Raw genomic sequence first — 19404 nt, forward strand, 5'->3', positions numbered from 1 at the left:
ATGAAGAGCTGCACACGACCAGCACACCTCCAACAGGTAAACTATTGATTTTACTTTGCCAGCTCAATTCAAGTCATGGCTAGGCGTGACTTCCCCCAAAACAATGGAAAAACACTATAATGTTAGCGGAGCAGAGCAGTGAACTGGCACGCTGTGTAAGGAGCAGATGACCATACAAAGAAATTCATCACAAACTGACGTTGGCTCAGGCTGAAAGTAGGAAAAACCTTTGGAAACCAAGCATTCAGAGCAGTCTGAAGCTGGTGCTTTTTGCTCACAGGGATTACATCTACATATGTTTATCTCATTATTTGACACTTTGGCCACGTTTATGAACATCCGACATCTTAAAGCATAATAGGTCCCCTTTAAATAATACAAGTTTACTTTTAAAGCACTAATTACGAACAGCATATAACTTAATTTTAATGCAAAAAAAAAACTTTTCAAAATCAAAATTTCACCTTTCTTTAGTTTTTTGTCAGCTGATGTGAACTTAGCTTAATGCTAATATGTATGCATATGCATATGTATGTATGCTTAATGCTTGTGGTGTATGAAATACATTTCAGCATAACATTTTGACACAAAATGTATTCCATACAAAAACTGAAAAGTGAAAAATGTAAAGAAAAAAACTGGAAAACACTGCATGTAATACTAGGAAACGGCCCCCACCCACCTTTAGACACTACTGCTGTACCCCCATCATATTCAGGGTCTGTTACACGCTGAGAACCTACACAGTCATAGACACACACACACAGACACACACGCACAGATGTGTATTACACACACACACACACAAATATGTATGCACACATCCAAGTACAAATGCATATTAGGGAAGGGAAACGAAGGCAGACATTTACATTAACATACATGTTTTACATCGCTCATACATAGTAAAACACACACAACCCTTTGTCTCTTTCACAGTGATGCATGAACACCTACACACACACACTCACAAAAAGAGGATATGAAAGAGCTTACACATAAATATACACAATTACGTGCATTCACAGACACACGCAGACTCAGACTTACGCTGCAGCTTCCTGCCCGGGGTGTCTGTGTGTGTGTGTCGTCGGGGCAGGTATGGGGAGGGTTGGGGCAGCGGTATGGATGAGACATCATGGGTTTGGAGTGGATACCAGTGAGGCTTGTCGTCAAGCAAGGCCGTCTCCAGCTCTATCAGGATCTGTTCAAGACATAATCCGCACAGTAAATAACTGCCTGATAATATAAAACAGACAGTAGGAGCTGCACAATAATATATCAGGGAAGACTTTACATGTACTGCTGTCAGGTATTTCTTTCATGTAAAAAAACTCTGGTTCACAACAACCATTTCATATTTTGTGTCAAACTCTTTATCCTCAACAAAATAAGTTGTTGTGGTGCTTTGCCACTGCATATAGAAATTATAACAGAGAAAATAAATGATGAAAATATGACTATATTATATATTAATATTACAAATTCTGGCCTTTATAAGAAAAATACACTCTAAAAATTACAACTGAATTTATAACGCTCTGTACATTGTGTCAATCTAATTCTGCGTGTTATTTCTTTAATCAAACCCATGCTGATAACAATGCCCTCCAACATACAGTATGTTAAAGGGAAACTTTGGCATTTTTCAACCTGTACCCTATTTTCCCATAATTTTGGTGCTCTCGCTCAATACTGGACCACTTCCAAAACTTTTTGTCCACATTAGTCACTTAGATCCAAAATGATAGGAAAATACAGTCCATGTTGAAAAATACCTAAGTTTCCCTTTGACATATCTTGTGTTGAAAAGTAATATAAATGTGTGTGAATCATAACTGTATTAAGGAATATTTTGACCATTGGAACAAGTTGAAAACACAACACTGACATATTATCACCTATAAAGTTGGCAAACATGTCAGCAAACAATTGCTTTTTTACTCTAGCAGACATGGAGAATCACTAGTATTAACTGGATGTCATGTTTGTCTCCACGTGATGGACAAAAATCAAATATTAAGTCCTCTCTAAGCTCTGGTCTGGTGTCCATCAACTGCAGAGGGTAGCTCTTTAGTAGTTCAATGGTCCACTATGTTCAACTTTGTCTGCTGTATTATGCTGAGCAGGTAATGTATAGTCAGCTAATCAGAGCTTTCTTGTTGAAAACAGCTGCCAGCTGTGGCAGAAAACAAGGCTGATGAAAGCAGAGTTTGCAGGCCAGAAAACCAAAGCAATGGTGCTAAAAGACACTAAAAGGCTCCTTACAGTTGAGGAGAACTCTAGAGTCAGGTGATAATTCTCTGTAGGCTCTTCACTACGAGGAACCTCTTTCATATTACACAACGTCAATCAGTCAACTGCTTATATAAAAATATTGAGTGCAGCTTTAAATACTACATACAGTACACTGAAGTGTATAATGTTGATTATTCAAGGCACTTGGCACTTTATCTCAATTTAATCTCAATCTAACTTTAACCTAATCCCTTCTAATCTCAAGATAACAAACTGATTTCTCCCAGCTATGAGTAAATTATCACACTTCCCAAAGATAATAATTACGTTTGTGATTCTCATTTTTATGAGACCAACAACTTTAAAAACAATGTACTCTATCTATCTGGATATCTTTGGATATTATCTCATTATCTGAAGATATAAAGTATAGTCCCGATGCTAATATTATAATATTATATTATGTAGCCTACTTTACTGTCTTGACTTTTTGATATGCTCCCTTTCTCATAAGGCTGAGAGGAATAGCTCCATGATTACAGACGATGAAGTGTGGAAGTAAATGTAACATTTAAGTCCTGATTAGGAAGTAATGTATAATATCTCAAGATAACATATTAATTAAATTGTTAACTAGTGATAACAAGTTTAGCCACCAATTTTACACTGTGATTCAGAGAGATTCACCATCACCACATTACCACGTCTCTAGAACAAGTGAAAAGGACAATAATACAGTAGAAACTAGAAGACAGAGGAACCTTTATTCATTGTGTGTGTGTGTGTGTGTGTGATACCTCTCCCATAAAGGTGCTGTCCTCTTCTGGTGACCTGGGCTGGTCCCACACAGTCAGCTCCAGCATGTGGTTGCGGAAATCCCTGCGATGGACGTGAGTGTAGGCAAATGTTTGGTTCCACTTGGGCTCACAGGTCTTCTTCATTGTTTTCGTCCTTCGTTTGCTCTTGTCACTATGTTAAACAAGACACAAACAATACATAGCCACGTGCAAGCATACACACTTTAATGATTAAACCAGGTTGGTTCACGGAAAAAAAACAATCACAAGCACCAACTTCAATCGCTCAGTCTGGAAGCCAGTATGGAAGCCAGTATGGAGGTGTTTTAACCTGCAGTTCCTCAAAAGGCCACGTGATGCAGGTTCCAACTAAATTATGAATGTATCCAATTTAAGTAGGAAACTCTAAGCTTTCAATGTTTTACACAAGTCAGGGTCCCAGTTGCTAATTTAAAATGTTTTGATGGTAATTTTGTAAAGTACTGCTTTATAAAGTGTATATTATGGTGTAAGGAGGGACATTTTTCATTTCTAAATATGTATTTTTATCTTCTTGTAAAGGGGAGGTTGGCATACCTGCGGTCAGGGAGGAAGTACATTTTGACGTAGGGGCTCCTGGGCCGCCCGTCAGGCCGGAGAGGTAGCTCTGCAGCCTGCATCACGTTGACTATTAGCTGATGACTCACTTTGTCATACCACAGCTTTACCTGGGTGGGAAACATACACAAACATATCTGATGCACAGTCTTTATCATAACAAATAAACAGATCAATACATTCACAGTTTGCACACACACTCACTGAGAGCTGTCCAGGCATTAGCTGTGGAGCGTCTTGGAGCATCCCAGGACTGGAGGGAGATAGGACGTTTAAGGTCGGTCTCTCCATCTTCTGGGACTCAAACGAACTGGAACCTGCTATGAAAAAAACATGAAATAAAAGAATGGATTTGAAATCCCAAGAAGAGGTGGTGAAATGCCAAAACTTTTTCAAAATTTTTGCTCAGCAGTATAAACTGTCGGGGAGTGGGAACATGTCTGTTTAGACATACGTACATCATATATGTGCGTATGTGTAATCAGACAGACAGACCCGATTTCCAGTCTTTATGATAAGCAAAGCCTAATTGTCTTAGAGCAGATGTTTTCAGGCTGTGAGGAGAGTTGAATGGGGGGACATGGAGGGAGAGACGCAAGGCAAAGATACTGCCTGAGGTGAGGAGACAGGTGAATGCCAGTGTTCTAAAAACAACAGGAAGTTAGTTATTGAAGTCTGACCACTGATTTGGCTGCTTATCAACACGGTCAACAGTTCAAATCTGAACACAAGTACATGACAATTTTAGCTTAAGTGTGACTTACACCTTCTGAGAATATTATCACTGTATCTCTGATGTCAATCACAAATAAATGCCTATAAATCACCAAAAATGTAAACAAATGTAGACAAAAAAAAAAAAAAAAACAGGGCTCAAATTGTAGCCTACAGGTACTAACTGAGATGGAGGGTGTGTCTGAGAGGGGGCCCACAGTGTTGAGACCTCCTCAATCTTACACACAGAAATGCAAAGATAATGTATAAGACAGATAATCAGCCAGACAGACACACAGACATAAATCCAGACAGACTTACACTTAGAGAAAAAAGAGATGTTACCACAGCAGATACCTACTAGATTCTAATGGAGGGTGGGACGTGTCGGGGATTCTTGGGATATCACTGGAAAAGAAGCAGCAAAGACAGGTTTCAGTCACTCTCATACTGACATCTAACTGGATTAAACATAGTTAGTAGTATTCTTGATGCACAGGCATACATGCATATTAATGTAGTATTTATTATACAAGTAAAAAGTAGTATTGTAATTGGTTATTTAGGTTTTCAAGCTAAATGTCACATGGTTAAAAACATGGAGAAGCAAAGGGAAAATGTGAGTAGAGCCAAGCTCTTCTCATGAATGCAGTGTTTCCCAGACTCATTTAGACATTGCTGTCAGGCCAATCATGACTGGAAATGAGAACCAATAAGGTCCAGCTCATAACTCAGTACTGTCCACACCACCACCACCACCACCACCACCGTATAAAAAAGATCCAATGGGAAACACCAGAATCCACTGCACCAGCTTCATGTAATAGAAAGAAAGCATGGTAAGTTGAAGAACACTTATCAGTGTAATTTGTCATTTCAAATTAAGCATTTTAACAGCCTTGACCCAACCACTCACTTTATTAATGGTGTTTCTGACCTCAACTGAAAATATCAATATCAATTTTACAAACTCAATATAACATTCACTCTATGAAGGTCTGAGGACTGAAATGTCATTAATGAAGTGAGTACAGGTGCAGGATTCTTTTATCCCATGCACCTGTCAATACAACTTCATAGTGGGCAAGAACTTTATCATAATTGTTACCTGATGAAATTCTGTATTCACCAGTGGGGCAACAAACTGACATTCAAAATTTGAATATTATAGTGTTTATACTTAAAATGTTTATCTTAAATCCAACTATTAAACTGATAGGTGTTTTATGGACCCTAGGTTGCCTTGGAGCCCATTCAAATATGGAAAAAACTAAATTAAAAGAGAAAACAATTAAAATAAATAAAATCAAATTTTATATTGCTTGCTTTATGAATCCCAGCTTTCCCCATTATAAACCAGAAAAGGAAGCACTACAAAGATCTTTACATCTGATACTGTAAGTGCTAGATTTCTCTTTGGCGTCAGACTTGAAAAACTAGCAATGAAATAAAGGAATCCCAGACGCTCCACAAACAGTTTAAAAAGCTAGCAAAAGCAATGCTACATAGATGGACATTTCCTATTGGCTATTTTGCATCCCCTCCAGTGAACCTTCGGTTTGATTTAGTTGGAGATGACAAACTGCAGCTGTTTTTACAAAAGCCAATATTTGCATCAATTAGCATCCCTACTAAACAGGATTCATTCAGTTCATTAAGGGATGCAAAATGGCACCAGCAAAATGAAAATTGTTTCCATAAGCGTGAGAGAATTAAGGAGTCCTAACAAAATGGGCAGATTACTTACTGATATTTTCTATACACCCTTCGTGAGTGTTTGGAGAGAAATTAATACATTCAACTTTTTTCCATTACAGAGGAAATGAGGTTCATTCTTAAACTGCAACATTTTCAAGAGACAGTCAATATTTTACTGTAAATTACAATGGATTCATCTGACTCACAACAACACAGTTTAGCAAAAATACTGAAGCACAACTTGTATATTTATTACTCAGTTGTTTACATGAGGTTACTTGGACTGAAATATCTAGACTAATAACATTTCAGAAGACTATTGGATCCTTCAAAAAAAAAGTTCAGAATTTTATGTTCTAGGTTTGACAACTTTCTAGGGAAAAAAAGTCTTCACATCTGACCCTATAACACAGTCACGTCCTGAGGCATTCTTGTTTCAATGTGTAAATTAACATGGTAATGCTTTATATTATAGGTCTGTAATTTTCTAAAAAATTCCTTGGATGTTTCCTGATAGAATTATGCTTTTTTTTGTTGAATGGGTACACCAATTAATTGCGAGCAAAACCTAGAGACTTTTAGTAAGTGCTTAGTAGAATGCAAAAATGCAAAATTTCTCTAGAGGCAAACATACATTTCAACATATACGGAGAAGAAAGTTTCTAATAATAAGTTAACAATGAATATATTTTCAACAAATATCCCATTTTCCCTATAATTAGTACCAAATTATGTATTTGTTTCCAAGAAACTTGTGAAGAAACTACTACAAAATTATTTTTGGAGTTTTTTTTTTTTTAGATACGCACATCTGATCTTGAAGTAGAGATAAGAGATAGAGATCAATTTCATTGTGTGTAATACAATATATAACTATTTGAGTTTAAGAACAAGCTCTAAATACCTAAAATCTGTGGCTATAGATTACTTTAAATAAATTTAAAATTTTAAAATGTCTTTCACATTACAAAACACTAAATTTATCAATTTATTATTATCTTAGTTATGAAAGTATCCGGAACCTCAAAACTTGACATGAATAAAGTTTTCTACCATATTATAACTACAAATAAATATACAAATTGAGACTTCAGGGTATTTAAATGAGTGATAGCCAGAACAGACCAGTAAAGAAAGAATGAGAAAATTAATGAATTAAATAATATTAGATAAATAAAGAACATATTAATCAATAAAGCTATGAGGCTGTTAATGTATATAAATAGTATAAATACCCTCCAACAGCCTACTTCACTAACACTTCAAATTAATAGTCTACTTCATTAAAATTAAACCACTCAAAAAGGCAAGTAAAACTATATCCACAGCATCAATCAATATAACCCAAGTTACAATGCTGAATTTTCCTTTCTAGACTATTACAGAAAACATATCAACCATTTTCTGGCTAAATAGATAAAGCATTTATGACTCAAAGGTATACAATCTTAATTTAACATGATTTCAAATGAGTCACTTTCACACAGCAAGCCATCTACAGTATACTACCCTCAAAAATGTGTTCAAGACCTGCTTGGTGGAATTTTATAAGGCATTAACCAAAATATCTGATGCAGCCACTTCTTGTCTTTTATGGAGCATACCGCCAATTTTATTTGGCCAATAATAATTTATCTGATGCCATCCAAGAAATAAACACAAGTGCTTTTTTAAAAGGGATATATAAGACAAAATGGAAATCTCCTGTTCCAAAACTTGGCAAGTGCCAGCAGTAGGTAATGGCTGGCTGTTTTTAATACTTTGAATGCAGGCACACAGTCGTGGTCAGAATACAAATAAATGGCCCTGTCTCCTCTTTTATCTGAGGTCAGCCAACTCTGAGTCACAGCCTCACTCAATGCTAGGTTAATTTCAATGCAACACATAGAATTTTGTGAATTGGAATATGAGTATCTAGCAGTGACCACTGTACTGGGTGTGTTTTATTCCTGACTTACCCAATAGGCCTGGATACCACTAGTTCCACTTGCGGCTCAGCTTGAGACTCCAGGATGATATTGTAAACTTCCTTCATAGTCGCCCCTGGTAACAGCTTCCCATTCCACTGCAAGACCTCATCACCTGAAATCACACGCGCAATCATTTGTGAGTATGTTTTTTACACGAGCAAAAATCAGCAAAAAAATTAGTCCATCTCTTAGTACTTTCCAACTTCCCTAGCCTGTCATCGGTTCTAACTGAAGACACAAATCTTTAAAAAGTTTAACATTTTAAAAAAAAGTCTCAGGACTTTCCTGGCCACTGGCCAACAGCTGGCCACTGTAGTTTTTAGCAAATGTTCTCTCAAACGGGAGTAAAAGTGCTCACATTTGTTGCTCTAGTGAGTATTTACGTCTGCACAACAGTGTGTGTGGGACTAACTCACAATCGTGGCCTTGTTCATGATAATGAACCAACATGCAACCATGTGGCTCTTTATTGTGTTTTTAAGAATATGTTGGATAACAATGGAGCTTGATGGCACAGAGGAATAAGATACTGCACTGTATATCCAGCTTTGGCTAGTAGGATAAATTCATTGTTGGTTTCTAGTCTTGTTTTTAGCTGTGACAATAAGAAAAATTAAACGCTTTTTTAAGAGACATCAAGTCAAACTGTATTCATTAAAAATTCAGAGAGGGTTCTCCTAAGATTTAGCATGCAGCATAAAGAAACATGGTGAGAGAGACCTTAAATATCTACAATTCTTTATTGCTAAATAAGATTACTTTAAGATCATTATGGTTTTTCCAGTCTTTGTGAGGACCTGCAAATAGTGTGATGGGTGTGATGGTTTAGTCTACCTGCTCTCAGATGTCCCACCACGTCAGCCAGGCTTCCCTTCTTGACTTTAGTGATGAAGGCACCTAATCTCCCTGACTCTGTTATTCTGCCTCCCACCACCTACAGAGAGGGAGATAGAGAGAGAGATGTGAGTTCTCCAAAAAAAGTTGTGTGTATCCGTCATATCAGAGGTAGACAACACTGACTGACACCCATTTGAAATGACTGTAAAACTATACATTTTTCTATGTGTGCGTGTGTGTTCTCCAACCCCACTCTGACCTTTAACCCCAGCAGAGCCCCGGCTTCTTTAGGCATGGTGGCGCTCCTCTTGCTGAGGGTGATTCGTCCAATCAGATGGTCTCCCTCCTTGGATGGCTGCCAGGTTACCGGATGCTGAAACAGGAGAGGGCAGATAGATGCACACTGACTTTCAGAAGACATATGTATATAATGTATATGCTAATATATACACAAATTCAAAAGCATGTGTGCATGAATCCAAAGGAACCAAAGAAATACAAAACAATGAGCTACAACTTAAAGGTTCTATATGTAGGAATCAGAAATTCCTCATCATCAGTGACATATGTGGCCAATAAATGAGCTGTAGTCAACATCCTGGCGTCGTCGATGTTAGCAGAAGAGAGGCAAGGCAATTGGGAGCACGCAAAAACGTTACTTCCATTGGATTGGAAAATTGGATTCCGCAGAAAATCCAGCCCGGGTCCTTCACATAGAAATCAGTCCACAGGCTGTTACAGACAACCGAGAAAGTCGGGGAAGGTCTCAGTTTTTGTGTTACATTACTACCCATTCACTCATTGGCAATAAAAAAACGATTAATACATGTAAATTGCCTCATAATTCTACATATAGAACCTTGAAGAAATAGTCACTTTTACATTTATATTTTCATAAGTATGTTGCCAGTCTAAATTGAGAGTCCTTGTTGTTCCCTCTGAAGTAGTTGTCTTATATGTTTACAGATCGAAAATGCACCATAATTCAATTGTGTTGGTAATATGGCCAAATTCATGTGTGATTACTTCCAGAGCTGGTTTGAATTAGAGACAACTTAATGCATTTACAGTCAGATTTGATGCTTTTTCCCCTCCATCTGATGACAATAGGATCACACGGGATCAAAGGTTGCAACAACTTGAAGGAGTTTCCCAGGATTAAATTAGCTAAAGTTTGCTACCAACTATCACTAATTAATATAACACAACAGTCTTTTGACATCAAGTTCATAAATCCTTTACTGTAAACACCCAGGGTCTGGTAGGTATTTCATGGGAAAAATCTTTCGGTACACAAAGTCATGTGTTTTACATTAATGGATTCTTTCAAATAAATATAAAAACAACAGTGAAGTTAGAATTGGCATTGATAGCTGATTGTTTTTAAGAAAAAAACAGAAAGACTAAATTCATCCACAAAGGATGCAAAGAAAAGTACAGGACACACAAATTGAAGAGTCATAACATGATGATATATCTCCTTTAAAATGTTAAGAAAAAAACTTCACGCTAATTTGAAAACTTGCGAGCGGAATATGAAATACATTTTTTTTTTTTTTTAAAGTTACTTACATGCCATACAGTGGGGTCATGTGGGTAGCACTCCCAGTCGCCTGCAAGAGAAAAGAGACCAGCTCAGATACTGTGAATGTAGAAGAGACGATGACCTCCTTCGTATCCCTGTTGTACACACACACACACACACCCACGCACACACACAGATATAACTGAAACTGTATACACAGCACATACCAGCCTGAGTTCTCTCATACACAGCTCTGCCAAATTTGGGGGCTCTTCAGAAGGTATTTGTTTACAGTGGAGAGGGTTAAGTTTATTGAATATTCAGGCCTGGGCTAGAATTAGAAATTTATCACCGCAGTAGCAGGCCTCAAAGTAGTCCGCCGAGGCAGTGATGATACCAAAGGACAGCTAAGCCTTTTAAAATGCTATAAATCCCCCCCAGATATTTTACAGATTAGATGTTGTAGATTTACTCCAGGGGTAATGCAGTGATGTAAGGCTAAATAAAAACATTGGCAAATTACAACCACAAATTGATGGCCATTACAAATCATGAAATCCAAAAACATGACCAAAAGTATATTATAATTGCAGAAAAGCACAAAAATAATTATTTTCTGTTCTTTTCCTTATAAGTATGGAGGCATTAGTGTGCCAAAGAAATAATTGACCATGCACTAAGCCCCGCCAAGCTTTTAGTTGTTGCACTGCACATACGCAGTTTACAGCAATAGAGTGTCTGATTCACCACTAAAAATTCTTGCTGATTTTTGAAACAATGGGACTGTAATTTAGACAAAAGCAGGCTTCTTATTTCTAGCCAGCAACCATTGGTTTTGCTGGCAACCATCAATTTTGTCAACTGTGCACATAAACACACAGTACAAAGGACATAACACTAGTATTTTATCATTGATAGCTAGCTAGCTAATTATTGTTAGCGCCATGAGTGGGTTGAAAACTTTGTGTCAGGTTGACTCGTTTTGAAGCTAGAACTCTGTAAAAGGGTCTTCAATGTGCACTTGATAGCTACATACATGATATCACGCTAAAAGACTGAGGCTAAAAGTCAGAGCTTTGGACGGCCTTGTTTGGATGCTTAGCTTCGAGGAAGACATACATAAACAAGTCATAGAGAGGTATGATGGTTATGAGTCTGGTACTTTATTGTTTGGATTTTCAAACTGTGTGTTTCACTTTTCATGTTACAGTAGAAAAGGCTTTGAGGACGATGTCTAACCGATGTGTTTGGCAAATGTTTGGCTATCTTGGGTAACAACTGGAGTATAAGTGCAGGAATACTACACAGTGGATGTTCCAGTCCTGAACTGGGATATATTTAAAACTTGTAAGCTTTCAAAAACTGATAATGATGATAGTGACAAATGATATGCTGCTTGGCTTTGGAAGTAAAAGTAGGTCACTTACGTTACTACTGTAAGTAATAAGCTAGTTAGCTGGACATGCTAACATTAGCAGATTATGTTAGAGCATACGAACACACAGTTTAATCCATTCCTTACGCTTTTGTTTTTTGTTTTTAATATTGAAGAGGCAAAAAAAAAAAAAAAAAACGCAACACAAACTTTATGTTGAGTATTGCTCCATGCACACCACTTCAGCATGTGGAGAAATCAAAAGCTTAAAAGACCTGCCATGCCAAGTGACAGTTGTTGAGCTATGTTTGGAAAATTGCGATCATAAAAGCTATTATAACTTGATTAAATTTGCATTTAAATGACTATCAATGATTATCAAAGTAAAGAAAATAATAAAAAGATCATTAAATGAGACAATTAATAATTCTAATAGTTCATATTTGTTCTTCAAATAATGAATTAATGATTGATTAATTTTAAAAAGGCTTTTAAACCAAACTCTTCGCAACTAATTTGTGGGAGCTGTGATTGACCAAACTCCTACCAACACATAACAGCTGGCCAATCGAAGCTCCGGCTGTTAGTTTATACATTTGATCAAATCTATTAATTCTATTCTGCTATGAATATACCTCAAAGACTTATTCGACAAGTCTGATAAACTATGTTTAAATAAGCATGAAAGTTTATTCTCAACCTCGGAAACAGTAAAAACAATCAAGACTCAAGGTACATTTATAGTACTAGCTTTTTCTGAAGCTTTCAACCATATTAAACTGTCTCCATCAATGGATCTAGCTTGCTAAAAGTTCTAGAATAACAGACACAGAGCAAATCAACAGATCCATTTGCATGACAACTGAGCAAGCTCCATCCACTGATGAAGACCATGCAATACATCTAAAAGCTATGGAAAAAGATAGTAAAGGGGACCTTGACTTGCGATTGTTTTGCCATATATTTATAATATAACTCCTTCAAATTAGGTAAACGGCACAGTTTCACTTCAATTGTTCATGGTGATGAAGCAACAACAACACAAAAGCTACAGTATGCTGTACACAAACACATCTACTGACAATTTTCTTTGTTGATTCTTTGAATATCATCTGTATTTTAAGGAGCTCTCAACAGAAACTGGTGCTTTTTATTCATGTTCAGCAGGATATTTTAGACAATTACACAAAATTCTTTAAGTGGTTCAACTCTGTCTTCTGCTTTAGTCCAAAAACCTGTCCTCCTCTGTACACATGGGCCGGGGGGCGGTGTTGAAATGTGTGCAGGACCTCGACGACACAGTTATGACACAGAGTAAAGCAGAGCCAAGCGTTCCTAGGAGCCAGGAGGCTATGAGGTTAATGAGTTGTGACAACTTATAGTGACATTATGTAATCTTAAAGCAAACGCTCTGACGATAGACAGCCGAGTTCTCAGTTTCACAACTCAAGCGTGAACAAAATTTTGTACAGTGGGTGGGCCACATGGGTGAGTGTGTGTACTTGTTTTTGTAGACTAACAAGGACTGAATGAAGTGATCAAAGCCACCACGGGGTCAACTGACAGTTTGCTAAACACCTGCCCCCAAAAACAATTGTCCAATCATAGCTGTAACTAACTCTCAAGCACTTTTAAAAATGTGTGCATGGAGCTTTAAGAATCATACTTGATTTCCAGAGAGTTTGAAAGGTTGTGTTTTTTATCACCTTTCCAACACCATAACCACAGGCGAAAAAGTGTTAGAATAGGTTAAAGAGTGTGTTTATTTACTCAAATGTGAGCTGCTAATGTTAGCATGTCGAGTTAACTAGCCTACACAGCAGGATTACTTCAAAGGTTAAACAGCATGTCATTAACTAAGTACATTAGTTTTTGGGATGACAGGTTAGGTTAGAAAAACACATATTCTGGACTGAAAAATCCACTTTGAGTTTAGGGTAATGTTAGCAGGTCTGTTTTTCTCTTTTTTTGGTTTGGAAAAGCAAATTAGCGATATGTTCGCCAAACTCATCAGTTAGTCCTCATGCTAAAACCCTCTTCTCTTGTAAAAGTGAACCTATTACATGAATACACAGACAAAAAATCATAAATCTATATAGTATTTTTATATACATCTAAACAGGGTTATGTATGAATAACAATTTAATACATTTTATATTTATAATACTGTACAATAATACTACGGCTAACTAGCTCTACCCCACAATACATAAACAGCTGCTCCTTATTTCCATGTCCTCTATACATGCATCATTAACTGGTGTAGATGCTGTAAATTAAGATGGTAAACATCACACCTGCTGAACATCAACATACTAACATTATCACTGTGAGCTTTTAGCATGCTAACATTAGCATCTTAATCATAATAGGATCTACTGTATGTATGTGACTGACTGTATATTTGAGTGTGTGTGTGTGTGTGTGTGTGTGTGTGTGTGTGTGTGTGTGTGTGTTTCTGCTCTGATCTTACAATGATTTACATGCCTGGACTCTTCTTGGCTGCCAGCAACCACATCTTAGAGCTGACCCGGTCTCAGGCTCGAGCTAAAAAAGGAAGCAGTGTCTCGCTGCCATGCCGGTGTGTTTAAAACCTGGTCTGACAAAACACTCTCATCCTAAACCTCCACTTGATCGATGTCAAAGCGCCTGGTCTGGGTTCTGCATGCACCCTCTTCTTCCTCTGAACAAACCACACTTTATCGATGTTAACATCCTGGGAAAGTGCAGCTTTTATGTAGCAGGAGCTGGCTACAGTCAGATGTAGTATGTTTGTTAAATACTGTCATTGTTATTATTAGGTAAAATTGGAAAACTACAGGGCCTGTCCTGAAGTGGTGATTCTATTTGTAGTACATAATCTTTCCTCATTTGAGCATTGTTTTATTTTCATGGAACTTTTGCTACTATATCATCAAGGGCAAAGTCACCTAAAAAGTTTAATTTGAGTTTCATGTTGTAAAAAAAATGAAGAGTAAACTGGGTTTAGGTGGTTAAAACAGAACATTCTTCCCTTTGCTTCACATGTACTGATGACAATAATGACAGTATCACCATTAAGCGTGCAACATTCAGCTACATGAACTGCACTACTAGTACCAGTAGTGATGATGATTTTTTAGAATTTAGCCATGTTGTACTAACCAATACGAAGCCATGGCTCAGCCACAGTCACAAAATCAAATTTCACAATATTTTTGACTATTTTTGACTGGATGTCTATGCTAAACATGGTCAAAGAGGTGAACATATGTAGGAATACTCCCTGCAAGTCAAAAGCCTGAACACTTGGTTTGTGATGGAGCTGACATTGGCTCATCAGACATGCCCATAAACAGCTGTTTGTTCCATAGCCTTTGTTGCTAATGTTGTTACTAATTTTATTCCATGTATTGTTTACATTGTCCACTCTCATATTTGGGATCGGATTCCAACTCGAACTTGTATGGATGTATTTGCTGTGACTTAGCCAGAACGTGATGCTGCCGTGTCTGAATCAAGCCATTAGTTTTACAGGTATTTGATCTTATTTTGACCTGGTGATGGTTCTAGATGAAAAGTCAGGGGGTAACCAATGATATTACAGTTTATCCTGTGGAGAACATGAATCTCATTACCAAATTCCATCATAATTCACCTAATAGCTATTGAAATATCAATAAAGTGGTAGACCAACTGACCAACACTGCATTCCCAAGAGCCATGCTTAGGTAAGACTATGCTACCTTTCATGTTTTTTTTACAGGTTTTCAACAACATGTAGGAATGCTTTCACCCAGTCAATATAAAATTGTTTGACTTTTCCATTATCAACTTATTACTAGGAAAGGACAACATAAAAAAAAAATTACTACCCACCTCTAGTCAAGAGCCCTACTTACTGGTTAAAGGCTGCTACTAGGCCTTGAAATAAAAGAATATTAGAATACTACTCTGCCCCTTATAATAATAGTTTAGAATTTTTTTATAGCACTTTTGGATACATAGCAGCAAGCCCGAGTGCCTTGGAATGGTTAGCAGTGAAGCGACATAACCCAGCTTGGACATGACAAGCTTAGAGTGTAAACAGAAGTGTGTTCTCAGGCTTGGGGACATAGCTGGCAATGCAAGGCCACACAAGGTCGACACTGGGATCAAACGGGGTCAAACTGCCCCGTCGCAGACACACTAACACGCACACACGTACGCTCAGTGTGGGGTTGTCCCCCCCCTAAGGGCCAAGCTGAAAACAATATAATATGACACACAGGAAAACATTCAGACACGCACACAGGATCACACACACTTGTTAACATGCACACTGGTATACTGCGTAGCTGCTCACTTTGACATTCAGACTGCTGGCTATGGCGCACTGCAGAAGTTAGAAATGTTGTAAGAGCTGCACTGTTTCTGCAAAAAAAACACCAGACAATAGATGCAAAATGCTACATTTACAAAATTGAAAAGATGCTAATGTTCTCAAGTAGTTTGGTGTATATTACTTCAGTAATATGACACTCCATACAACAGGATTAAAAATGGGAAGTTTTTCTTTAAATCAGTAGGTTATATCAGTGCAGCCTTACCTGATCTGACCACTGAATACAGAGAGTTAATGACGGGCCTCCAAATTCACAAAGTCTGAATGAAGACGGCAGCCTGAGACTTAACAGCTCACTCCACTTCTTACATTCACATCCCATAATAGTGTGCGAGTGTCAAACACACACACATACACACACATACCGAAAATACAGTGCCTCATACCTTAAGACAAGAGAGCTTATATACAGTATTCCTGTCTGATCTAGTCATTCATTGTTTAAGTGAGTGAACTATTGCAATTTAAGTGAGTGGAATAAATTACATTATATCATTATTCATTTAAATGAATATTACCGCTCATAGTCCTGGTTGAAGAGGTTTGTAAATGGCTCAAGAATTGTACATTTTATATAGAGATGTGTGTTTTTTCATGTCCCTCATCCTAAAGATCTAATTAATTCAACTGCTGAGGCAGAGCCATCATTAACAACTCCTGTGCTGTAGCTAATCTATTAGCATTAGCTTGTTCAGTATATTGTATCTCCTTGTTTGGTATGATACATGCTAAATATATCCACACTGAACTATTGCATCACAGAGGTCTGTGCAGTTTGATTACTCCTGTCATTAATCAGTGATGGTATGAATTCAACCTGATCATCACAACTAAGAACAAAACCAGACACATTTTACAGCCACCTTCAAAGTGAGTATGATGGTCCTATAAACAGGCTGTATGCGGAAGTAAACAAGCTGCCATTATTGCTGTAGCATCTCATTGTTTACACATGGAATGACACTATAATGTCAATAAATGTATCCAAGAGATCCTGTAGAACTTCTTGAAATATGGTCAGCAAAATGCCATTAAATAATAATAACGGTTATAATCTAAAAAACATTAACTTTTAACAGAGTCCACAAGGTTCTGTACAAGTGTCCCTAAAGATCAACCAGCCTGTCTGTGAATTAATATTACATTTTTTCAAAGCCTGTAATAAGTTGAACACTACTTTTCTGAGAATGAGTAACTTCCACATTCACACAGGCTACCTTCATCTATCAGAGGGGCAACTGGTGACCATGATCAACCCAAACATCTCATTTCAGCAATAGTCTATAAGCAAGGAACGAGCAGATTTCATGACATTTGAACTTGTGATGTGAGAGACATTACACAGATTTTTAGTGTTGACTTGTGGTTGTAAGAACCTTCTCGGCCCAATAAGTATAATTATGAAACTGCCATAAAGCAGTAGTGAGACGGCTCATTCCCTCATATTTTGTAAAGTCAAATTGCCTCAGATATCTTGCGTGATGGATGAACAAACAAATGAATTGAACAGACAGAGGTCAATACTCTTCATACTCTGCCTCGCTGAGATCAACAACAGTTTTTTTTTTACGAGCACAGCCTGATGATTGATATGTCTCTCACCTCTCTCACTGACACTTTCGATCTCAGCATCCTCGCAGCTGCTGTACTCAGGCGTGGTCCCTCCCTCCTCCTCTGAACTGCTGACGCTGGTTTGCCTCTTCCCTCCGGCCCCCAGCCCTCGCTTCGGCTTGTAGGGTCTCGGCGGCGGTGGTCGCAGAGATTCCGATTGGTCAGAGCTTAGCGAATCGTTGCGCAGCATGCTCTCAGCCTTCTCCCGTTTGGTCCGTCTCACTACGGGTCCCTGGCCTGGGACTGATCCAGGACCCGAACCCGGAGGCTCTCTGAGTTCAGGGGGAGGGACTTGCTGCGCAGGGGTGTGTTCATGCAGCCCACCAACCCCACCCACCGTCCTCTGCCCAGGCCGAACGCCATCGCCCACCTCCCCCACTACGCCCGTGCCATGACCCTGCCCTGACACAGGGTGGCCCCGGCCTCCAGGAGGGACCGGCCCTGCTTGGCGAGGGGGGCCAGCGATGTGGTCCATGTGGTGGTAGCCCCCCTCTTCTGTCCGTCTCACCCCGCCACCTCCTCCCACAGGATCGTGCTCCAAAGAGCGTCCCTTTGTCAGCCGCCGGCTTTCCCTACGCTCCCTGGACTCGCCTCGGAGTTCCCGGTCCATGGAGACTTGGGTCTGCAGTCTGGGCTGACCTGGCCTGCGCTCTCCCCGACCAGCTGCTCCGCCTCCCCGTCCATTTCTCCTGGGGGGACAATCAATATGTGGATGGAGAGGGAAAGACAATAATATAGGGGACAGTTGACAGAGACGGTGCTTCAAACATGTACAGTAGAACATCACTGAATGCTTCATGTAAATGCTCAAAGAATTGTTGTTGTACTCTGCACAAGATTACCCTCACTGGAAAAACCAGTTTAGAGACCTGGTTTACCCCAAATTAGACATATTATTTTAGTGTGAATGATCCCACAACTTTCATTTTTAGCTAATGCTAAGTAAAAGCTGAAGGTACAATCTTTTGTTCACTCAATATTCAGTTCTTCTACACTGCCATGAGAGTCAAGCTGCGACTAATTATTGTCATTGTTAAAAAATCCATAGACTTTTTGATGAACGAGACAATGAGTCCACAGCCAGGCTAACAGTTCTGTGAGGTTGTACAGCTTTAAACTAAATGCTAATGTCAGCATCCTAACATGTACCCAATGATAAAGTTAACATACTGATATTCAGCAGGTATAATGTTTACCATGTTTCCATTTCAGTTTGGCAATTTAGCATGCTAATAGTTCCTAACTAATACTAAATAAAAAGTACTGCTGCAGCTGGTGTGAGTAGTTTTGCAGGTATTTGGTCATAAGCCAAAGTATTGGAAAACTAAAATAGTTGTCGAGACATTTAATTCAAAACAATAATGTATACCTCACTCATCCTCTGGGGACAATTAATGGAAAGCCATCAAAAAATTACAGAGATACCATATTTTGACCGATATTGCCATCTCTAGGGTCATGCCACTATAGTCAATCACAAGTTTGCACGGGCCAAAGTGACATTTTCAGATTGCTTGTTTTATCCAACCAGCAACCCAAACCACAAAATATTGTTTGAACAATTATATAAAAGCAGCAAATCCTCTGGGTCTGGTTTGAAAAGTGCCTTCTGTGAGGAAAAGTTTATTAAAATGGTTGTCGATTAATTTTGTTTCAATTACCTAATTGTTTCAGCACTA

General features: G+C 38.3%; 1 protein-coding gene across 14 annotated transcripts in view; it reads right to left on the reverse strand.

Moving 5' to 3' along the window:
• Window positions 1-19404, reverse strand: part of LOC137196633 (regulating synaptic membrane exocytosis protein 1-like) — a 275917-nt gene that overhangs the window by 27413 nt on the left and 229100 nt on the right. For 12 of the 14 annotated variants that reach the window (XM_067609374.1, XM_067609373.1, XM_067609371.1 and 9 more), the window contains 10 exons: window positions 17717-18414; window positions 10424-10464; window positions 9111-9224; window positions 8849-8948; window positions 8003-8126; window positions 4708-4754; window positions 3837-3952; window positions 3612-3742; window positions 3036-3207; window positions 1051-1204 (listed from right to left, as the gene is read on the reverse strand). In XM_067609374.1, coding sequence (XP_067465475.1) covers window positions 1051-1204; window positions 3036-3207; window positions 3612-3742; window positions 3837-3952; window positions 4708-4754; window positions 8003-8126; window positions 8849-8948; window positions 9111-9224; window positions 10424-10464; window positions 17717-18414 — 1697 coding nt within the window. The remainder of the gene's footprint in view (window positions 1-1050; window positions 1205-3035; window positions 3208-3611; window positions 3743-3836; window positions 3953-4707; window positions 4755-8002; window positions 8127-8848; window positions 8949-9110; window positions 9225-10423; window positions 10465-17716; window positions 18415-19404) is intronic. The other 2 variants (XM_067609372.1, XM_067609385.1) reach the window with 2 other exon arrangements.

The sequence above is a fragment of the Thunnus thynnus genome, chromosome 14 (genome assembly GCF_963924715.1).
Source record: "Thunnus thynnus chromosome 14, fThuThy2.1, whole genome shotgun sequence".
Lineage (NCBI taxonomy): Eukaryota > Metazoa > Chordata > Actinopteri > Scombriformes > Scombridae > Thunnus > Thunnus thynnus.